Below are 23,785 nucleotides of genomic sequence, written 5' to 3' on the forward strand. Positions count from 1 at the left end.
CGTAACAAGATACAGGTTCGGCAATGTTCATAGCACCATCTTTCAAAATAGTCATATAATGAAAACCATTCACAAGTCCATCAATCTAAAATGGATAAATTATGGCGTATATTTTTATGATACGTGACATTAAAAATCAGTGAGCTAAGTCACATACAACAATGTGAATAAAGCTTAACTTTATAGCTTTGAGCAAAAGAGGCAAGGTTCTAGAGAAAGCATTTGGTATGATTCTATTCACAAAATTCAGAAATATTCAAAAATTATTTAGAGGTAACTCTTTTTTTAAATGTTTATTTATTTATTTATTTATTTTGAGAGAGAGAGAGAGCAGGAGGGAGGGAGGGGCAGACAGAGAGGGAGAGAGAGAATCCCAAGCAGGCTCTGTACTGTCAGCATGGAGCCCGACATAGGGCTTGATCTCATGAACCATGAGATTTAGACATACACTCTTAGGTGGTAAAACTGTAAATAAAATAACCTAAATGTTTCCCTTAAAAGGTAACTCATATCAAAATGAATACTCTGCAAAATGATACCTGAGAAGCATTTAACCCATTACTTGGTGCATAATCTATGCTCAGTAAGTTTTAGCCAAAAGTATTTACCTCTGTCCTAAAACCCAGTCCATTTCCTGGCAAACAGCATGTACTTGAGTTGGGGGTGAGGATGTGTTAAGGTAGCCAATTAAGTCCAAGATGAGTGGCCTCATGATCAAGACGGTGACCTATTACTTAGCCTACTTGTTATAGACTCTACAATGGCATCCATTTCTCCTGAGGCATTTCTTTTTGTATGAAATATAAGTATTCTCAATCATGATTATTGATTTCATATCCAGACTCTTCTTACAGTCAATGAGAAAACATATTCAGCCAAGGCAAGTAAATGTGCATTTAAGAGATCAGCCCAAACACTGGAATAAGTATCTCAGGAGCAACTAGGGTCAAGGTGCAAGAGAAAGGATGAGATCTCTGGTCGAGGGGAACTCACAGGTGCCACAGTCTTGACCACACGGTCTCTGTATGGCTAGGGTTGCGGTTCATAAATAGTTAACCATAGTGTCTCCACGCCATGTGCTCATTCCTGAGCGATAGGGTTTTTTTTTTTTAATTAATTTATTATTATTATTATTTAATGTTTATTAAAAATAAAGAGAGAGAGCATGAGCAGGGGAGGGGCGGAGAGAGAGGGGGACAGAGGATCTGAAGCTGACTCTGTGTTGACAGCAGTAAGCCCAATGCTGGGGTTTGAACTCACCAACTGTGAGATCATGACTTGAGCCAAAGTCAGACACTCAGCCGACTTAGCCACCCGGCCACCCCTGAGCCTTATGTATTAACTGGAGTTACCCCTAGGATACCAAAACACAGAAGCCACAAAATTATAAATAGGTTTTTAAAAAGCGATGCGCATTGTAAGCTATAACATATAGAGAGTGCTTTCTGTGTCCTAAACATTTTTCCAGGACTAAGGTATTGAATGCTCATGACGCTAAGAAACTACAGATGGGGTCCTTGAGGTACAAAAATGTTTCAATAACCTATCAGAGGTCACACAATTGCCAATTTTAGTGTCAGAGCCACGTTGGAGTCCAAATGCCACTAACTCTGCTGTCCAGGTGTACTGCCTGTGTGGACAGTGTATGTCTTCCTAAAGCATGAAAACCATGGCCTCGGCACCGAGGTATCAAGAATAGTAACAAAAATTGAGAGTCCCCAGGTACGCCTAATTAATCAACCCTTCTGTAAACCACACTGTGAATTACACAGATGATTTGGAAACTTGTGTATGAGGTGAGATTGCATTTGGCTGCAAGCAGAGGGTTTTTTTGTCTTGCTTAACAAGAAAGCTAGGGGCAGACAATCTAAGGCTCGGATTGTAGCTCAGGGATACCACACGGGACCTGGGCTCCTTCTGCATCCTGGCTTTTCCCTGTTTTGCTGGTAGCTTTCTTCTTCAGCAGTGCTACACCTGTACCTCCACTCGTTATATTTGTGCTTGAGGATGGAGGAAATGGGGAAGAGCAACAGACAAAAGTCAGAAGTCTAAAAGGCGTGGCAGCTCAAACTCTCGTCTTTTTTTTTTTAATTTTATTTTTTTTTTAATTTTTGAGAGAGAGAGAGAGAGAGAGAGAGAGAGAGAGGGACAGAGTGTGAGTAGGGGAGGGGCAGAGAGACAGGGAGACACAGAATCCAAAGTGGGCTCCAGGCTCCTAGCTCACAGTCAGCACAGAGCCTCAACACGGGGCTTGAACCCACAAACTGTAAGAACATGACCTGAACCGAAGTCAGACGATGAACCACCTGAGTCACCCAGGCATTCCTGAAGCTTTTTCTTCTTAAAAGCATTCTTAAGAGCTCTTTGGTGGCTCAGTCGGTTAGGCATCTGACTTTGGCTCAGGTCACGATCTCATGGTTCGTGGGTTCAGCCCTTGTGGGACTCTGTGCTGACAGCACGGAGTATGGAGCCTCCTCTGGATTCTGTCTCCCTCTCTCTCTGCCCCTACTCCCCACTCCCCTCAAAAATAAATAAACATTGAAAAAAATTTTAAGAATTCTTAGAAGTTTTACCCAAGGATTTCTGCTTGGGTCGACTTAACTGCTTCTAAGTCAACCCTAGAAGGTGAATAGGGAAAAAAGGGTTGTGCAGATTGCACATGGGAGCTGGGTTGGTCAACCACTGGTGTGGGTCACACAGATCACTTGGCTCTCAGAGCCAAACTCGTTCATTACAGCTCTGCTCCTAGTAGACATTTATGGTGGTTTCAAGGCAGAAGGCCAAGTACGACAAGGAACGAATACAGATTTGCTGTAACAACTGTGGGCTTTTCAACGGCAATGTTCCCTATAAAAAAGGACCTGTAGCTATTAGCAGGCAAAGCCTTCCTAGGGGAGGGGCCACCTACTTTAACTTGTTCAGCATCCATTCATTCATAAATCTTCTAGTAATAGCACCCGGTTTTCTTTGGAAAAAGATTCCTGTCCCAGTCTCAGTCTCTGGATTTAGTTAGGACTACTGTCCACACTTGGACAGTCAGTACACTCCATTTTCTTGGCTGCAGTGATCATTAATTCAGGGTCAGCTGGGTGACTCAAATCAGCCCATGTTAAGACGTAACCCCAGAACTCTTGTTGGAACAATTGGAAGGAGTGAACTTTTCCCCTGGGATTGCTATCTAGAAGATTAAATAAGGTGAACTTGGAGTTGCTGGGGGCAACCACATGGCAGGTTTTACATGAAATTAAAGTCACAACAGAGGAAGCCAGAGCCAAGAGATAAAGAGAAAGACCTAGACTACATGTTGTTGTTTGAACCCCTGAATCCATCTAGACCTGAAAACCCATAACTGGACTTTGGTTTTTAAGGTTATTTATTTATTTTGAGAGAGAAAGGCAGAGAGACAGAGAAAGAATGCCAAGCAACTCCTCCCTCAGCAAGGAGCATCAGTGTGGGGCTCGATCTCACAACTGTGTGATCATGACTTAAGTCTAAATCAAGAGTTGGAAACTCAACCAACTGAGCCACCCAGGCGCCCCAACCAGGCTTTTCATATGTAACCATCAAATACTTCGTTGTTGGTTTTTTTTTTTAGTTTTATTTATTTATTTTGAGAGAGAGAGAGAGAGAGAGAGAGAGAATCTCAAGCAGGCTCTGCATTGTCAGCACAGAGCTTAATGCAGGGCTTGATCCCACAAATGGTGAGATCATGACCTAAGAGCCTCAGTGGCTCAGTTGATTGAGCTTCTGACTCTTGATTTCAGCACAGGGCTTGATTCCAGGGTCAAGGGATCAAGCACCGCGTCGGGCTCTGCGCTCAGTAGGGAGCCTGCTTAGGATTGTTTTTCTCTCTCCCTCTGCCCCTCTCCCCTGTTTGCATGCTCTCTTTGTCTCCAATTGAAAAATGAATGAATGAATGAATGAATGAATAAATAAGCAAACAAGTAAGTAAGTAAATAAATAAATAAAAAGAAATATATAGCCAGGCTATATCATCGCAGATTCTTCAAATCCCAGTGGTCCTCTGTCTTCACACACACAGCACACGGTCACTCAGAGAGTCATGTGAGGTTCATCCTCTCCTTTTTGTCTGGGAGGAGGGAGCAGAGGGACCCATGCCAACCACTTTCACAACTCTGTATCTGGAAGTCAGAAGACCAGTAGTGCCAATAATCAAATCACAAGTAGAATGGCATCAACACAGATGAAACACTGCTAAACGGGTGTGTACTTCCTTCCATTCCCTTTCAACAAAGAAAAATGTCATCTTGAAAATGCTTGCACTTGCCGTACAAAGCTTTTTGAGGGCTGGCCTTGCGAAGCAACCCTTTGAAAATCCGTAAGAGGATGTGACCAATAGAAGATCTTGTAGGTGACAAAATAATAGTGATGAACGTATTGAAGAGATTTATTGGAATGCTTGGCTGCCTCTGCCGGCTCCAAGATAAACATTTGTTTGAGGAAACAATGGTGAGAAATGCTTCTGTTTGAAAAATGGTTGCTTATGGAGCAAACATTTGATGTTGAAATCTATACTTAAACTGTTAGGTTGCTGCCAAATAAAATACTTGTCCACCCAAACATATGTTTAAATTGAAAAATGCTTGCCAGTGTAGACAGACAAAAAGGAAATGCCCGAACCTTGGCCATACTTAACAATATGTTTAAAAGTCACGTTGTTAATTACTGATTTTTTCAAAATGTTAATTTTCCAATCAATGTCCCAGTGTTACCTGTCAATTACTATATTATAAAGATGAGCTAAGAATGTATTCCATGTTCGTGCTTAGCCTTTTAAAAGTTTCACTTAAGAATCTGGGAGTTTTGCCAATAAAAAAATGGTTATTTTTCTTTGAGTCTCAAGAATCTTGTCATTTTTGTGTAATATCTTTCTTTGTTTTCTTTTTGCCGAGGGATTAGCCATAATTAGTCTGTAAGGATCCTTGGGAAATGTACCTGCATATTCTAAAATATTTTCAGGGCCCCTGAGTGGCTCAGTCCGTTAATTGTCCAATTCTTGATTTCAGCTCAGGTCACAATCTCGTGGTTCGGGGGGTCGAGCCCCACATCAGGCTCTGTGCTGACGGTGAGGAGCCTCCTTGGGACTCTCTCTCTGTCTTTCCGCCCCTCCCCAGCTCTCTCTTTCTCTCAATAAATAAATAAGTAAATAAATAAATATTTTGAAACATTTTCCTACATGATTTTTTACTTCAGAAGTATCTTTTAAACTTACCTCAGGCCTAATATATAAATATAATATTTATATAATTATTATTATACTATTATATTAAGCTCTCTATATATATTTTTTTCTAAAGCTTATTTATTTTGAGAGAGACAGAGACAGTGCAAGTGGGGAGGGGGCAGAGAGAGAGGGGGACAGAGAATCCCAAGCAGGCTCCGCATTGTCCACGCGGAACCCAATGCGGGGCTCGAACTCTCAAAACTGTGAGATCATGACCTGAGTCGAAACCAAGAGTTGACCAAGAGTTGAAGGAGTGGGTTGGAGGGTCATAGACTGTACCATCCAGAGCCTGGAAATAGCATTGCTGAACTTACTGAACCATGGTCCCGTGCACCTTCTGTGCCGATGGCTGTGTACTGGAGCTCTCAACAGTTTTCACTTACCGTACTTGTGAGGTGATTGTCAGATTTAAACCTGAGCATATTAGGTCAGGAGATTCTCATAAAAACATTTTTCTGAATCTGGACTAGGACTGCAGGGCCCCCAAGGAGCTGGTGCTCGGCCCTTGAAGGAGGGCAGTCAGTCATTCCATTGTTATTCTCCTGAATGGATGAAGGAAAGACAGAGGAGCCTCCCAGTTTATTTTTGGTGGGTCCTTTCCTTGGGCGGCTTGGCTCAGGCAGTTCTCCTGTCCTATAATGCTTTTCCTCACTTCCTCTCCCTGCTAGCCAGAATGCAGGCGGTCCTCACAGCCCTTCTCGTTTGCGAAACTTTGCTTGATCATCTCCTGGCCTCAAGCAATGATGGCTTCCTCTCCTGAACTCTTATGTCACCCACTGGCTCCAGATCCTGGAGATCAGAGAAGGAAAGTGGGGACTCCGAAAGTTATCCCCGGAACATTGAAGGTAGGGGCACTGCAGATTTATACTCTTTTTTTTTTCTTTTAAGATTTTTAAAATTGTTTACTTTTGAGAGAGAGAGAGCACAAGCAGGGGAGGGCAGAGAGAGGGAGAGACACAGCATCTGAAGCAGGCTCCAGGCTCTGAGCTGTCAGCGCAGAGTCTGATGTGGGGCTTGAACCCACAAACTGCAAGATCATGACCTGAGCCAAAGTTGGACGCTTAACCCAACTGAGCCACCCAGGAGCCCCTATCCTCTTTTGGCTTCCCCCAGAAACCTGCACAGGTTGCTTTATCTTGGTCTAAAGGGAAGTTTTTCTGGTTCCAAAAAGGAAACTGAGAGTAAGTTTTATGTATCTAGCTAGCTAGCTATCATCTATTTATCTATCTATTTATCTATTTACTTATTTGCTGGGAGGCTCTTATACAGAGAACATAGACTCGCCAGAAATAATACAAGAGCACGCTTTAGTGTCATCCTTTGACCCCCTAACTCAGAAGAGGGCAAGAACACCAGTCCATCCAGGAGAGAGTATGATGAGGGGGCAGACAGGACTCCCAGGGCTCCCACAGGAGTGTGTGTGTGTGTGTGTGTGTGTGTGTATACACATATACATATATACATATATACATATATATATGTAATCCCCTAAGGTGTGGGTCCGATTTCCTCAGGCTGCTCTGGGACAAAATCTTCAGGGCCCCTCATGAACAGGGCTAACTAGAAGCCATCCTGGTTCCTAGACCGCCGCCAGGCATTTAGGGGGACCCAGCAGGCACTAGGAAGCACCGACCCTCAGAATGCCAATCAACCAAAGCATATGTTCCTAATTTCAAACAGATGCACTGCAATATGCTTGCCTCGTCCTGATTAGAACTTAAGGCCTACGGGCTCCAACCAGTTGAGGCAATGCTCTGGTGACCCAAAGCAGCCTGTGTTAGAACCAGGTAGCATTTGCTAGAAGAAATCAGAGGAGATTGTCCGAGAGATCCCTGCCCGTAGTCTCTTGCACATAGTAGGGGTCCATTAGATAGTAGGTATAGCTGTTAATTTGTAGCTAACATCAATTGGTCTTATCCTTAACAGATTCTGGGGAAAAGGGAAGAGCAAATTGGGGGAAATGGGCGAAAAGTAGATAAAGAAGGAGACAGTAAAGGAGATACATGAGTTTCTGAAGGGACAGTTCTCCGTGTCTATTTCTCTTTTACTCGTCAAGACTTGAAAGAGGGGCTGGTTTTCATTCCTTGGCTATTCATGAAATCTTTAGGGGACTGAACTTCCCCAATATGTTTTAAACTTACAAGGCCTTTGTAAATAATAATAGCTGACTTCCCCACAAGCAGAAGGGATATCTTTAAAGGCTTTCCCGGGAGAATGATCCGGCCCTGGGGGACTGGTAATGGACGGGAGAGCCTTTCACCTCGAGGTCAGCAGGTCAAATCCAAATCAGGCCTGGGGTGGCTGCGAGGCATTGTTTGAGTGACAGCTGTTGGGAAACCCTGGTGAAAGGCGCTGGAGGGTTCGGCTGCATTTCAAGTGAAGTGAACAGGTGCTGTCTGCAGTAATTTTGGCAGAGGATAAAAGAGAGTGGTCAGAAATAGGCCAAGCTTGGGCTCCTGGCCCCAGAGGCCATCTCTGACCTAGCAAAGCAAGGCGCTTGCTTTCCCAACGCAGTCGTGACAGAAGGCAAGCTGAGGAGGCAATGGGTCTGAATTGCCAAGGCCTCAGAGGAACAGACAGTTTCAGGCTTCAGCATTTCAGGAGAGAGCTGGCTTCTTCCTGGGGAGTTTTCCAGTCCCTTCCACTCCCCACCCGCCACCAACTCTAGCTCTGTGTCTTCCCTCTCACACCCTTTCTTTCCAACACACTGTTTGCTATCACTGAGTAAGGACAAACCAGCCAAGATGCAAAGGGGTCAGTGGGACGATGGCAGTGATTCACATAAGTGGCGTCTGTTTCCTTGTTTTCAGTTTCTCTATACATTTTACGCACCATACATCTTAGACTCACAGAGGTGGGGTATAAAATAGGTAGTAGAGAGGACATCAGAATTGGGTAGCTCCTTTATGAGAATCCTTAGGATGGAAAGCCACAGGAGCCCCATCCTTTTGTTTGATGTTGAAGAAACTGAGGCCCAGGGGGGTTGGGGCAGGCCACTGTGTAAGGCTCTAAACGGCCAGCAACAGAGGGGACTTGCACTGATGTAAACAATGAGCAGACGTATTTGAAAGGACACTGAGGCGCTCACAGCATCTCGGAGTGGGGGGGGGGGCAGGTGGGAACAGAGAGAAGCAGGGGGAGCCAAGTGTGGCCAGAAGCTGACAAGGCAGAATCCTTGGCGGTTCTTCAGAGGAGGCCCCTTTTACCAAGTTAGCCTTGGGGCCCTGAGGATAGGGCCAGGAATGCCCCCACTTCACGCACAAAGCAGTCATCCCCTTACTTTTAAGTATCTATTCAAATTTCACCTTGGAAGGGGTGCCTTCCCAGACCACCCTATTTCAAATATTAACACCCTTTATTGATCTTCATTGCACTTATTAGCATCTCACAACTCCTTTACTTGACCATAAACTTCATGCAGATGTGGACTTTGTGATTTGGTTTTGTTTGAATGCCGCATTTCAGAAATCCCCATTTCTGAAGGGGTAGTGCCCACCGGAAGCTGCCTGTGCCCCTAGGAATGGAGCTTCCTCTGGGCCGGTTGCAAAGTTCCTCTGGGAACTTCACAGGGCCGGGGGAGGGGGTTGGCCAGTCTCTATCCAGAGATTTCCCCCTTTTGCCTGCATTCCCGGGTCCTCAGAAGGCTCTTCTGATGTTAAAGCGGGGAGGAATGGGGCTTTCTGAATAAGGGCTAGTGAACGGATGTAGACACAGGCAAAGGAATGTTGGAGGCCACGGTCCCTGGGCTGTTCGGATGCCACATTTTCTACCAAGTTTTTGTCAGCAGGCTAGAGGGACCTGTCCGTGAATCTGGCCGAACAAAGATTCCTCCTAGCTGTGTCCAGCTCTCTCCATTTCCCTTTTCCTCCTCCTTCCTTTCACCTGCAGCTGGATAGTTCCCCCCTCCCTTCCATTTCCCAGGAAAATAAATCTCTGGGAGGAGGCGGGAGAGCGGGTCTCAGAGAACCCTTCTGAATAAATGTCTATATTAATGAATTATTAACTCAGCCATCCATGACCTTAAACCTAGAAGCGGGAGCGCCGAGGGCAGAGAGCTGCTGAATCCTTTATTGGAGTCCTGTCAAAGGCAACCGACCATTTGTCCCCCTCCTCCATCACGAAAAAAATAATTAATATGAGAGGCAAACTTTAAAATTGTGTGTCAAACGAAATCAGATAGAGGGTCTCCCTGACCCAATCCTCTTGTCGCTTTCCTGCCCCTTCCTGGCACTCCCTCCCCACTCTCCCCTCCAGCTAGCTCCCTTCTTCCCCTCCCAGCGAAGGGTACAATGGGCTTCCCGAGAATAATTTTCAGGAAGAAAAAAAAAAATTGCTGGAGAAAATGATGAATTTGGGTAGTTAATTTATCGATCCCGGCTCCTCTTCCCACTTGTTTTATTTTAGAGGTCATTAATCAATGAAGAAAAACACCACCGTGTCCCCCCGTTTGCATTTAATACACTCACGCTCCTTATTTATTCCTCTGGAACAAATTCCCAGCAAATATTCACCCATCGATTTGGGAGCGATGGATTTTTATAAAGGTTTGATCGCTTCCTAAGTGGTCCAAGTGATTTGTTTCCGCGGTCTTCTTCTAAATAATGAAGAGGAGGGGGGCGGATTTTGGGGGTGCATGTCCTGGCGACGGGTGGCCTCACTTTCTAAACACCCCCACCCCCCACCGACGAGATGTGCCAGGGCGAGCCGCGGGCCCAGGATCAGCCGGTGGGTGCGGGGTGGGGTGGCGGCCTCCGCAGCACTTAGTACCCGGGGGCCACGGGCGGTCGGGACTACACAGCTCGGCGCCCGAGGGTGGGGGGATCGCGCTGACCTCTGTCCCAGCCCAGCCCCTCGGGCCTCCTCTGCGTGAGGGCAGGGCCCCGCCCCGCGTCGTGGGCCGACTGGGGAGGCACAGGATTCCCGCCACACTCCCCTCCAGACCTTTGTGTGAGCTCCTGGATTCCCGGGCCTTCTGAGCGCTCGCTGTAACTTCCAGTCACCTCCTTCACGCCAAGTTCCCTAAGGCCTCTGGGCCCTAGGGTCCCTTCGCCCTGAGACCGGCCTACTCCCAGGGCCGCAGGGGGGTGGGGGCGAACCTGATGAGTCAGGGACTCCACACTCTGGCCCAGGAAGAGGCTGAGGCTCCGCTCCAGTCCCTGCTTCTCCCCTTGGCCCTCACAGCAAGGGAAGCCCAACCTCCCTGGAGGTGCCCCTACGCCCCTCTGGCGTCGGTCTCGAAGGTGAGGGTAGAGGTTTGACTAGGGTGGGCAGGAAAATACACGTGTCGCCTCACTGACGCGGTTGCCATCACGCACTAGTGGCGGGACCTTAGGCAACCTACTTTCTGAGCCTCAGTGTCCCCATCTGTAATATGGGGTTAATGATAATGCGTTCTCCGCGCGGTTCCTAGGCGGAATGAACTTGAAGCGCCTACCCGCGCCTGGCCAATCCGAAGCTCTCCCTGACCGATCAGTTAATCTTGCTACGAAGGGGACCCCCCCCCCCTCCGGCTTCCCAGGGTGCGGGCGGCAGGAGGCCTGGGGGCGGGACGACAGTTGTTGCAACTAACTAGCGTCTCAAAATCTCGAGATTTTCAAGTTTGTTTGGAGGGCGGTATGGGGAGGAGTTCTCCGAGACGGCCAGCCCTGGGGACCAAACAGTTGAGCGTAGCCGGCGTGGCCCCAAACAAGGAGGCGGCGGGCGGGGCCGCTGCCGCAGCGTCCGGGCTCCCCGTCTCTCCCAGAGAACAGAGAAGCCTCCTCGTTCCTCAGCAATGAACCGGGAGAGTGTCAGAGTGTCAGAGAGTGTCAGAGAGAGACAGCTTGCCCCTTCTCCCGAGGCTCCCAGCTACTCTTGGGCAGTTCTTCCAGCAAATTAATTGAAACGGGCCTGGAACTTCGTAGTCTCCTTCCGATGGGGTTGTTCAAAGCCCGCGCTCAGAGTGCTCGGTTAGCCTCGGGGGTCCACAGCACGTGGGTTTTCCCTCGTGGTGTTGGCCTTAAACTTGGATACCATCAATCTGTCCAAGAATGACTGATGACCTTGTCACAACGACGCCAGTCAAAACATTTTCGGTCCAACTGTGTTCCAATCAGCGTCGAGGCATCCTCCGTGAGACCCGGACAAAGTCTAAACAGCGCGGTTCCCAGGCTCAGGCGACAGGAGTGGTGGGAAGACAAAAAGAAACAAGAAGAAATCAGTAAGGAGTGGCTATTAATTGTTCAGAGTGGCGGGTGCTAAACAAGTTGGCTTGTTTGGGGAAAGACAAATGTCATTTCTTCCCTCTGAGTGTGGACAGAACTCCGGCTTTGGGAAAGCGCCCGAGCCGGTCATTTTCACACACCCTGTCCGTGCCCTACCCCCACGGAGCACTGCCACTGCCTGGAAGGGCAGGGGGCTGGTGCCCAAATCGTGGAGATGAGAGCGCGCAGGGAAGGGCAGCGGGGCATTCCAAGGCACCTGGAATGGTCAGAGTGGGGGTGGGGCTGCTCTCCCAGCCTGCACCGCCGACGCCACGTTTGGGGCAAGAGGCTTCTTTCTGCACGACCCCCCGGGGCAGCCCCTAGCAGCAAAGGCAAAAAGCTTCGCCGGTGACTGGGAGCAGTTTAACCAAGTGTAACGCAGCCCGGGATACTTGCCTCCGCTGCCCACAAGGAGAAGGAGCGAGTTCCCCAGGCAGACCACTCGAGAGTGGGTGGGCTTAGCGCTAAGCCGTGTGACACTCCACTGCGGCCGCCTCCCAGCTCCGCGGCCAGACTTGAGTCCCGCCAGGACTAGCTGCCCTTTAGAGACCCTCGGCCTCACGCCCACCAGCTCACCAAAGCCTGCCTTCTCCGCTGCAAACTGAGCGTTTCGTACCAGTGCGCAACCCGCCCCGCCCCTGCCTCCCCCGGCCAGGATTTCTGCTGAGAGTTGCGTGGCGGGCTAGTCGAGCAGTTACTCCTGGAAAAACTGAGCCGGACAAAAGCGCAAACCCGGTACTGGGACTTGGTCCACTCGCCGGCTGGGCGCGCCTACTCCGATGCGGACACCCGAGCGCGTGAGGAGATGCATTCCGGTTTTCGTGTTTCCCCTGCTTTCAGGATCAGGGCAGTGAGCTGGTACCTAGAAAAGACTTATCATGGGCAGGAAGAGACAACAGGAGAGCGGGAGACGTCACGCCAAAAAACGAGCGGGGGGTGGGTGGGTGGGAAGGCGTTGGAGGTATCTGTGCTGGAGAGGGGCACAGGCCGTGTGTGGATCCAACCGAGTTAGAACTTCCTTCTCTCCCTCTCCCCTCCCCTTCGTTATTCTGGCCTGCCTACCGCCTCCCCCCACTCTCCATCTCCACCTCTCTCTCTCTCTCTCTCTCTCTCTCTCTCTCTCTCTCTCACACACACACACACACACACACACACACACACACACACACACACTTGTATTTTGTGCTGTCGTAAAACCCACGTGTCCAGCCGGGAGGCTGCCAGAGCGTGGAGCCGAGGAACCGGGACGCGGCGGCAGCCGAGCGCAGCAGCCCACCGCGGCTCCGATCCGCGCCGGATCGGCCCGCGCTCCCGGCTGAACTGCTCTAGCGCGTTCCGCGGGCCTCCACGCCCATCTCTCGCAGCCCGGGAGGGTTCCGGGCGGTCAGATCACATCTTGGGCTCTCCCCTCCGCGGCCCAGGGGCATGTAGCGCACCCGGGACGCACACTCTCCCCCACGCCCACCGAGACACACGCACGCACGCACCCGCCGGCGGCTCGGAGTTTCCAGGTAAGGCGAGGCTCGTCTGGGGCCGGTGGTCTTGGGCCCCGGGGATAGGAGGCTGGAGGTCCCGGGCTGGGGGCGGGGGGCGAGACTGTCCCGCCTCCTGGCGCCGGAGGCCAAAGCCGCTCCGGCTCTGCGCCACTCCGGCTCGGGTCGGGTCCGGGCGCCTGCTGAGGGCGGGGGCTGCGTCCTGCCGCCGAGTTCTGCGGGAGAGCGCCCTTGCGCCGGGCTTCAACAGTGCGCGGCGGGAGCTGGGCGCCTCGGACTGGAGGCAAGGCAGGGTGCACACAGCTCCCTTCGCGAGGCGCCGCCGCTTCAGAGTAAACTTTGCGCCCCAGAGGAGTTGGAAAGAGGGAGCTGGGGAACCGGGCTGCCGCAGGCAGAGCCCAGGGCTGAGCCCTTGCTCCACGGTCTTGGCGGTCATCCTCCCCGCCCCTCTCGCTCCCAGCCCTGGGCCCGGCTCAAGCGCACCCTCCTCTCTGCCCTCTGCCCCCAGCTTGAGAGGTCGGACATGCTGAAGCCCGGAGACCCCGGCGGCTCGGCCTTCCTCAAAGTGGATCCAGCCTATTTGCAGCACTGGCAGCAACTCTTCCCGCACGGCGGCAGCGGCGGCCCGCTGAAGGGCGGCGGCGCCGCGGGTCCCCTGGGCGCGCCGCAGCCCCTCCAGCCCCCGCCGCCGCCGCCGCCGCCGCCGCCCCCGGAGCGCGCAGAGCCGCCGCCGGACAGCTTGCGCCCGCGGCCCGCTTCGCTCTCCTCCGCCTCCTCCACTCCGGCTTCCTCCTCCAACTCGGCCTCCTCTGCCTCCTCCTGCGCCGCCGCTGCCGCCGCCGCCGCCGCCGCGCTGGCGGGTCTCTCGGCCCTGCCTGTGGCGCAGCTGCCGGTGTTCGCCCCTCTGGCCGCCGCCGCCGTCGCCGCGGAGCCGCTGCCCCCCAAAGACCTGTGCCTCGGCGCCGCCTCGGGCCCGGGGCCTTCCAAGTGCGGCGGAGGCAGCGGCGTGGACGCCCGGGGCGCCCCGCGCTTCCGCTGCAGCGCGGAGGAGCTGGACTATTACCTGTACGGCCAGCAGCGCATGGAGATCATCCCGCTCAACCAGCACACCAGCGACCCCAACAACCGTATGTAGCCGCAGCCCGCGCGCGCTCTCCAGGGGCGCTGGCGCCGTCGAGCGCGGGCGCCCATCGGGGAAGCGGGTCGGATGAGCGGGACTCCGGGTGGTAGGCTGGCCCAGGCCGCGGCTCTGCACGTCCCAGACCGCGGTGGCAAAATTTTCCCGACGTTAGAGAAGGAAAGAGAACGGATGGGATGCCGGGTGGCACTTCGGGGTTACCTTGTCCTCCTCCCATTCCCTGCCTCGCAGCCCCAAGCCTTTAAGACCCGCGCTGCTCGAGGACCGGACTTTCAGATCTCCGCCCTCCCGCGGGATTGTGCCCGGGGCCGGGAGGGTCCTAGCAGCGTACGCTGGGGAGTGTGGGAGACGGGCTTCGCCTGGCCTTAGTGGGACACGGGAGGGACTCTCAGCATTTCTGGGGCGCGTGAATCCCAGGGCTTGGGTCTCCTTCTCTCTGCCTTCTCTCTGGAGTTCACTACATCAGCTCATTTTCGGGCCGTGGGGTTGCAGGGGACCAGCCGCGAGCTGCTGGCTGGCCGGGCCTCGCTGGAGTAGGAATTTTGGACGACGCTGGGTCAGTCTCTCCCTGCAGGCAGGCATGATTCTTGGATCTTCTGTTTATTTAGAAAAGGGGAAAAAGAAAAATTGCCAACTGCTTAATGAGAAAACATTTCCGACTTAAGGGTAGGGTGGTTCCCTGCGGATCCCGCGTTCTCCGTGCACCCTTGATCGTGTAAACGTTCGCAGTCCGTAGGCATGCTTGGTGGTTTACTTCTTTCTTTCTTTTTTTTAAAATAAGAGTGACAATAGTTAGTTTCGTACAGTGCGCTGTCTTTGTTCCCGAGTAAATGGCAAGTGCCTAATTAAAGCTGGAAGTTCTCTTCCCCGCTTCGATCCTTTATTCAAAGTTTCAGACCTCACCAGTACAGGTCCATTGGGAGGTCTTGAAGCAAAATTCTAGATGAAGACCAAGAATGTGTATTGCTTGGTCTCTAGTTATTTTCGTAATATCAGAAGTTATGATATGCTTACACCTAAGGCAGTTGGTGTAAGTGCTAAGTGTACTTCCAGAGTCTCTGGAGAGCCTATTAAAGCAGGTTAAGAGAGTCAGGTGGAAAGCGATACAGGATTCCAGAGATCGGCACTCACTCAGCTATTTTCATCTCATTTCTTCATTTAGTTTCTGTATGAGGAAAGTGGATGATAAACATGTATTATCATTCTCCGTTGGAATAAGTCCCCTCTTGCAGAATGTCTCCCGCTCCAAGAACTTCTTAATTCGTTGTAAAAACAAAATAACTCCGGGTTTTAGCGAAAGGGCTCCCGGTGTCGCTACTTTGATGAGAAAACATTGGACACGACCCTAGCGATGGAGGTATTTTAGTCTTTTCATAAGAGATGGGGATAATTTTTCTGATGGAGATAATTACAACTAACAGAAAGATCAGTTGTATTTACTTTTTTTCCTCTCTAGAGTTTGAGGCTAAAGTACCAGTTTAAAATGAGGGTTTCAACTCGAATTTGCCCTGCAGTTAAGAAGACTTTTGTATTACAGAGCTTTAGAAAATTTTGGAAAATTATATTGTCCTAGTGGATTTCAAAAAAAATACTTATCTCCTACTGAATTTCTTGAATGTGTTGTTTTCAAAGCAGTTCTTTAAAAAAAAAAAACTGTGAATTAAGAAAGACAAGAAATGCTTTTTGGAGAAGATATTTTCTGACCGCTAAGTAAAACATAGTGATTTTGGGCTTAGAGTGCGTCATCAAGCTTGCAGTTTCTCTTCTGAATTAAACGAGTATTGGAAAAAAATGCCAGCAGTACACCCCAAAAGCCCAGGCTGTGCCCTGAGCTCCTATACTGTTTGCAGAGCAATCTTGAGGTTCAGGGCATTTTCACCAGAGAAGAACCTAGATCAATCTGAGAAAGAACTGGGATAGATTGCTAATTAATATGTGGCTCTTGAACCAGTTTATTGCCCAGGTAACTTTTTCCTCTGGCTGGAGGAGATGATTTATGATTTATCTAAATTATTCCTATCGTGTTAATCTTCTGGTATCCCCTTTTGAGTGGACTGGACGGCTTCCCTGTGCCAAGTGCAGGGGAAAACAGAAAACACGAAGGGAAAGACAGTCAGATTGTCCTATTAGAGTTACACTTCACGTCTCTCCCTAATTAAGGGGCAATTGAGAAAGAAAATAGAAAGCTGAGGTTGTTCTGTGTAATGCTGATGGACCAGGCCTGCCATTCTATCAGAAACTTCTCTGGGCAAGAGCCCTCGCTCTTTTGAAACCTTGGGATGTGTTTTTGCAAAGATGGAGTGAGAAGTGATTGAGTTTAATCTAGCGAGCGGATCAAAACAAAACAGAAATGCAAAGGGTGGGAAACATTTTCCCCCCCTGCCTTAGATGGGGGAAGTTTCTCAGTTACTTGAAAGATGGTGAAAACCACAGCTTCGCCCCATTCCCAGGTTCTAAGTGGGTGGGGGTGGGGGGAGGTGGGGTGGGAGGCAGGCAGAGGGAAGCGCCTATTTATCCTGCGGCTCATTTTCCTGGTTTCCTTTTAGCCTCTTGCCATCTTCCTCTAAAAGAATTCTGTGAAATGACCACTCAGCATTGCTTCATTTTATTACTTTATATTAAAATGGATATTGGGACATTTTCTCTTTTTTCTTACAAGGCAAAGAAAGGGACCTCCTTACTTCCCTTATCCCTTTAGAAGAGTAACCCTTTGCCTGGGAGAAACAACCCAGTAACACATAGGAATCATTAACAGTCCTTTGACCTTGAAACTTTATTGGCATCTTTGGCAAATGCCATAGAGAAGGTCCTGTGGCTTTCTTTCACACACACACACACACACACACACACACACACACACACACACTTAAAAACAGCAGAAACTGTAAAAGCTAGCCCCTTGTAAACTCTTCCATTGTATTTCTCTTATCTAACTCTGTGGGTTATTTTATCGCACGATTGAAGTACTCTTTGAACTGACTCTCCCAATGCTTCTTTGCCGGGTTTTCGTCCCATGGTCCTCACACCGGTCGGCATTGTGTAGTAGAAACGGAGGATGGGGTCTCTCTTCCTTTTCTTTTGTCACTGCCCGCATTTGCTGCCTGGTTGCCCGAAGCCATTGATTACCTCAGGCTCCTTCGCTTTGGCCTCTTGTGGGGTTCGGGGAGCTGGTGCGTTGCTTAAGACCCCATCACTACTCTTGCAAGGTAGTGAAAGGCGGCCACAGGGCGCCCCTGGTGTTTGTACGAATGATACTGGGCAGTCTCTTGGCCGGGCTGATAGCCTCCTCGCATACCTTTCATGTGAAGATGTTCTTTTTTGTGTGGGAAGGGAGGTGGGAGCTAAGTCAGCCCCGAGTGTCTCCGCGTGGAGTAGGGGCACTTTGCAACTTCCCCAGCTGGAGGTCTCTGCCTCCTTCTTTTTCAGAGGGAGCCCTGCTGCGCAGGGAACAGTAGTGGGAACAGCACTGGCAGGTGCCCAGGTGTAGGAGTAGGGTGCAAAGCATTCTGTTGGTAGCACCACCCTTTCCTAGCGCTTGGGGAGAGGGGCTGTGGGAGAGAAAGAAATCTGGGGTTTGTCCTGTTGAGGGGTTAGAGAGCTGAAAGAAGGGTGAGCCTTTTCTGACCTTCCCCGATCTCTTCCCAACCGGTTGGGACACGTAGGTCCTGTTTTGGGGAGCTCCCGAGCCCAGTAACCCCCCAGTGGCGTCCTCCTGCCACCCAGGCACCGGCTTCGCTACCCCCGCCCAGCGTCCCCGCTGTCAAGCGCCTGCGACTTAGATTTCAGACCTGGTCCCTGGTGGGAGGGAGGCTCGGAGTCAGTGTGTGGGCTTTTGTGTTGTTCTATTTTTCTTTTTCTCTTTTCTCTCTTCTCGTGTGCAGGCCCAGCCCCATCCCGTAACACACATGATTTAGCTATTTTACATTATTCGTTATCTAGCGCCCTGAAACCGAACATAGAGCCATATATTAGATTGAGGTTAGGAGTGGTGGCGACTGTTTATTTAAGGTGATAAAATGGTCCATCAGCAGTAATCTCCATCGATATGTGCCACCAGGAGATGAAGGATGAGGGGACAAGCCACAATTAATTGCCCTATAGTTTTGTAGGAGAGAGTGGAGTCGGCCCAGGCCCGCTTCGATCTCCTCTCCTTCCTATTCATCATCTCCGCAATGTATATGGCGGCCTCGCAGGGGCAGGGGCCGGCGAGGTTTATCTCGGCCCAATATTCTCTCGCCCGCACACGCTGGCGCTCCCATTTAATTTATTAATACGGTCATCGAAAGACAAATAAAATCCACATTGCCTCCCCCCTTCTTTCTCTCCCTCCCCCTTTTGTCTCTCCCTCTTGGACCCTGGGCCAAGCCGGCAGCCAGGCGGAACAGGGAAAGCCCAGCGCGCCCGCGATTCGCGGGGAGCTTTAAACTCCCCTCGGGAGAGTCCTCGAGAAGGTTCGGCGCGCCCACATTCGGCTCCCCTTCCCGGTGGCCGGGCTAACCGGCCTCGCCTTCCGGATGTGCCTCTAGAGCCCCTCGGGGGAGCCTAAAAGACCCCTGCTGGGTGGAGGCACCGAGCCGTGGGAGGGGCGGCAGTGGCGGCGGCCCCTTCTGGTTTTCTAGGAAAGGACTTGGCTGGCCGGAAGGGGCAGGGGCCTGGGCGTTCAAGGTTCAGACTTCGGTGCGGGGAGTCCCCCGGCGGGCCTGGCCGTGCCTGCCCTCCAGGCACGGGGCTGGCGTGGGAGGACGCACGGAGAGCGCGGGTTGGGGTCCCGGGGGCGTGCGCCCCGGCGTGGGAGGTTCCGGCCTACGGGGCTCAGCCCGCCCCCCGCCCCGTCGCCGCACCCCCGCGACCCCGCGCCCGCACCCCGAGCTCTCGCGGAGCTGCCAGCAGGCGGCACTCCCGGGGCGCCTCCCCGGGCGGGATCGATGGGCACCCGCCCCGCCGCGCTCGGCCTGCGGGACCGGGGGCCGCGACCTCGGCGGCGGTCGCGGAGGATTTATAGCTTAGCTGTTACCGCCGCCCAGGCGGAGAGGCCGGCTTCTCGGCGGCCCCTCCGTTTCTTTTCCAGAGGATGAGTGAGGGCGCAGGCGAAGGCGGCGGCCGAGAGGCGTCGGGGAGCCAGGGCCTAGTGTGGCGGGGGCTTCCCGCGGGTCCGCCAGCCTCTCCAGACAGCAACAAACTCCCAAAACGTGTTAAATTTCACCTTTCCTAGAACCAGAAATGAAACACCAGAGAAGAAAACCATGGCCTGCTCGGCCCCCTTTACTTACTCCATTTGCATTTGCATAAGTAGTGCACGCACTCGGAAAAAGATTCAAACAGCGTGCTAGGGTGTGAGATGAAAAGTCAGAGTCTGCTCTTCACTACACTGGGCCTGGCCTTCACAAGTCAGTCGGGAGGTCTGGAACCTGGTGACACATCCTTCCCTTATTCAGGGACCCATCAACAGGAGCACTAACAGATCTATTCAAGGTAGAGGAGGGACCCTGGTCTCTTCTGTTGCCTAGTGCTAAAATGGCATTTCAGCCTATCTTGCTTAGAGAATCTGATAGTCGTTCTCACAGATGCAGAAAACACTTTGCAAATAATAATTATGAACTGTACAAAAAATTACCCTAATTCTAGTAGAAACGAGGAACATGCATTTGCTTGCTCTTTATGAATACCAATGGACTTGCATTTTATGTATTGCTTGGTAGGGAATGCTGCGTGTAATGTATATATTAAATGTATATACAGCATATAAAAAATTCATCTTGGGGGGTGTAGTTTGGGCATCTAGCTAGCTTCTCCCTCAAACCTTTTCTAGGTGTTTATGGCTTGTCTCTAGAAAACACTCTCTGAGTACTACCTCACATGTTTTAAGCTTCTTCAGACTCCTTTGGGACTCAGAGACCTAAGCCAGGGGCCAATTATTTTCAATGGCAGAGGTTTTGTAGAGTAAAAAACAACAGCATCAGGATAGAACTGTGTTTAGATGTAATTGGTCAACTTCTCTAGCAGAATATTTTGATGCAACCTGAAGTGGTTTCTAAATTAAGACTCATGTAATTAGAGTGGATTGGCCTCCCTTGCTCTGCTGTGGACTTCACACACAGGTAGTTTTCTCAATACTGGGAGAAACTCAGCTTTTGATTCAGCAAAATGCCACTACTGGGTTTTTCAACACCTGCTGGAGGCCAATGAAACATAGCAAGTAGAGGAGAAGTAAAGCTATCTAAAGAGGACTTCTTAAAGAAAGGACTAGCCAGAGTTTTACCGTGTATCACAAATACTGGGAGTGTTTTGCTGTCTGTGGGGGTGGTGGCTGGAGTTGGTACTTTTTCTCCTTATTTTATTACTGATGTAGTTGGTGTGATATTGAACGTGGTGGAGACGTTGGAAGTTGACAGAATCTCTGGGGTTGGACTGATAGGGAGTGAATACCAAATGCTCTTGCTTCTTATCCTGGTTCACTGAGCCAACCAGAAAGGAAAGTGGGTTAAGCCACTCCCTGGGGTGATTTTATTTTTATTTTTATTTTTATGGGCCTGTTGCCTTTGTTCATTGTCATTTGGTTTTAAGTTCTTTTTGCTCAGGTGCTGAACGGTCATCTCTGAGGTCAGACACTAAAATTCAAAATTGTAGACATCACCTCTTCACTTTTCCATACTTCTCACAGCCCCAAGCCCAAGAGTGTGGGAGAGAGATCTAGAAATCTTTGTAATTGACCGGTGCTAGAGCAAATTTTGCATCTCCCAAAGAGTGCTGTCAGTGAAATAATGCTATCGATTGTGAGTTTGGGTATACAATTCTCCCAGCTTTCATTGGTCTCCCTAGATCTTTAGGTCTGGAGGCTTTGGAGTCAGGCAAACCTGACTGAATCTTTACCACTTTCTAGTTTCTGAGCCTTGGTCTCATGACATTGCTCATGAAGCCTTAAATTGCGTCATCTGCAAAACAGGGATCATGATAGGGTGATTGCTCGGCTCAAGATAGGTGTCTGGAACACTATGCAGCAGGTGACTTTGAGTTTTTATTGTCTTTCTTTCCATTCCGCCTTTGTCTTGAAGTTTCTGTTTTCACAATCAGAAGCTTAAGAGGATGTGTGAAGTGTATCTGGAAGGGCTGACGTATGGTAAGTGTAGGACTACCTTCCATCTAGGCCCTGAAGTCAAAAGCAGAGCCTGACGGTATTTACATTAGTGTCTGTTACTGGAAGAGGGAGCTTTTGTGCGATGGAGGTCCAGAGGCATGGACGCTTCCTGCCTGTAGAACCAGGTTGTTGCTTTTCACTTGAGAGGCCTGGGGACGCCTCCAGGACGCTGCAGTCAGAGGGTCCTGTCATTTCCTGGGCTCTCTTGGGAGAAGTGAGGGAATAGCTGACTGAGGGGAAGGCGCAGCCAGCTGGAGCCCTTCTCCACGGAGATAGGATGCTCACATGATGGTCACCCCTCAGCTTGCTGTGAAACAAGGGGGGGGGGTTCGCTCACCGTGGCTGGTTGCCATTAGGGGTTCCTTCCTTGATGACCCACTTTGTCCAAAGTTACGTGGGTGTTTCCTCTGTTTGAGCACGGAGAGGGCACACTTGGGGTGATCCACCAGGACTGGCAGCGACCAAAGCTAGGCGGAGGTGCTTTGAGACCCCAAGGATGAGCCATCACCCAGCAGTGGCGTATCCACTGGTGCCCCAGCTCTCGCCTGAGAGCATGCTCTGATGCTCGGTGCCACAGGACTCCGTTGCGCCGGGGCGCCGCGGGTTCCCCGGGGAGGCCGGGTCGTGCAGGCGGGTGCCCAGGCTGCCTCCCTGAGGCAGGGCTGCAGGGCCCCGGGCGCAGACACCGCGGCTCCGCCAGGCCCATTAATAACCCGGAGGGCGCTGCGATCCGACAGCGCGGTCGCCGCAGGCCCTGCTTCCCGCGGCCGCCTGGCCTTTTCCCATCCAGTTTTTAGTCGAGGGACACTGGGCATCCACAGATCCCCCGCCCAGAAGGAGGGTGAGGGATCCCCTTGGCTGCTGGCCGCCCTGGGGAACGTTGGCGAGAGACCTCTTCACAACAGCTTTCCCTTCGCTTATAACTCAAGATAGTCGCATTCAGCCTGGGGATCGGCCGTCTGGGCGGGAGTTGAGGCCCTCTCCACCGAGCCATTATTCTGATCCTTAACGACCCATTATCTTGATCCTTAAATTTGCTCTTCGTTTCTTTTTGGCTTCTGGGAGGAGTTTGCACTCCAGGACAGGTACTCCAAACCTGCCAGAACATTCCCCTTTTCCACCCGTGCCCTTCTGGCTGGAGTGGCCAGAGCGAGTGCTGCCGGGGCTCGAGAGGGACCCCAGCGCCAGTGCGCCCTCTTTGGCGGTTGTCTGGGGTTTCGGTGCCACGGGAGCCAAGACCGGCTCCGCCCTCTGGTGTGGGGGTCCCTAGGAGTAGGAAGGACGCTCTGTGCTAGGTGGGTTGCCCACCTGCCCTGGTGATTCTAGAAGTATTTTTCTTTAATTGTAGAAGGTGGAAAACCAGATATGCCCGGGTGATCAAAGTGCAATCTCTGTTGAGACAGAAGACAGAGCAAGAGACACGCTCTTTTCGCGTATTAAACACACCTGGAAATCCGGTAGAGCGAGAACACCTGGGAACCGAGAAAGGGAAGTGGGAACTAGAGACCGACGGGAAGAGGGGGAGAGGGACAGACCTAGAGGACAAGACGCGAGCCCTGGGCTCCGCAGAGACGGCAACGCCATCCTCACCTACCTCACAGGGCTTTTGGGGCGCCCCGGGTCTCGACTCCTACCAGGCCGATGTAGGTGCTGCGATTTCCAGGGGAGAGGTGCATATTTACTTCTCCCCCTGTTCTCAGTGGCCTCACCTCCCTCGCAGGTGGCTTACCTGGGAGGGGGATGTTGTTGTCCCCGGGGTTTACCCGAGGCTGGACCGCCTCGAGCGGCAGGTTAACCTTCTTCCTTCCCTCCCTCCCGCCTGTCTCCCGGCAGGTTGCGACATGTGCGCGGACAACCGCAACGGCGAGTGTCCCATGCACGGGCCGCTGCACTCGCTGCGCCGGCTCGTGGGCACCAGCAGCGCCGCGGCCGCCGCGCCCCCGCCGGAGCTGCCCGAGTGGCTCCGGGACCTGCCGCGGGAGGTGTGCCTGTGCACCAGCACTGTGCCGGGCCTGGCCTACGGCATCTGCGCGGCGCAGAGGATCCAGCAGGGCACCTGGATCGGGCCCTTCCAGGGCGTCCTCCTGCCCCCGGAGAAGGTGCAGGCCGGCGCTGTGAGGAACACGCAGCATCTCTGGGAGGTAAGTCCCTCGCCGCCCAGCACCTTGCCAACCAGCTGGAGCTCTGGCCGGCCAAGAGCCTGGCCCTTGGTGGGGGCAGGGGCGGAGGAAGGCATTTTTGGGGAGAGCCTCCCTTGTTCTCCAGAAGGTAGTGGAGAATAGATTTCTCTGGTCACGCAAATGCCCAATATCGGCAGCACCTGCAGTAAAGAGGTGCGCAGCCAGGAAGACAGGGGCTCCAGGTTTCTGAAGTTGGAACCCCCTTAACAGGCCTCTACTCCAGCTAGTCTCCCTGGATCTTGAGAAAAAGAAAACGCAGGTGAGGTGATAGAGCAGAGGAGGGTGGACATTGGGGGTGTAAGCTAGAAGAATCTGGTGCCCCATTCTGAGCTCTTCCAGGATGTTTTTTGGG

At 51.6% G+C, this 23,785-nt stretch overlaps 1 protein-coding gene across 2 annotated transcripts in view; it reads left to right on the top strand.

Moving 5' to 3' along the window:
- Positions 1 to 12,309: 12,309 nt before the first annotated feature.
- Positions 12,310 to 23,785, top strand: part of PRDM6 (PR/SET domain 6) — a 118,066-nt gene continuing 106,590 nt past the window's right edge. For both annotated transcript variants that reach the window (XR_007155586.1, XM_047874853.1), the window contains exons 1-3: positions 12,310 to 12,998; positions 13,489 to 14,107; positions 23,087 to 23,394. Coding sequence is in view for 1 of the 2 variants with exons in the window: in XM_047874853.1 (XP_047730809.1) it covers positions 13,504 to 14,107; positions 23,087 to 23,394 (912 nt within the window). In the remaining variant the exon portion in view is untranslated. The remainder of the gene's footprint in view (positions 12,999 to 13,488; positions 14,108 to 23,086; positions 23,395 to 23,785) is intronic.

Source organism: Prionailurus viverrinus, chromosome A1 (genome assembly GCF_022837055.1).
Source record: "Prionailurus viverrinus isolate Anna chromosome A1, UM_Priviv_1.0, whole genome shotgun sequence".
In the NCBI taxonomy this organism is placed as follows: domain Eukaryota; kingdom Metazoa; phylum Chordata; class Mammalia; order Carnivora; family Felidae; genus Prionailurus; species Prionailurus viverrinus.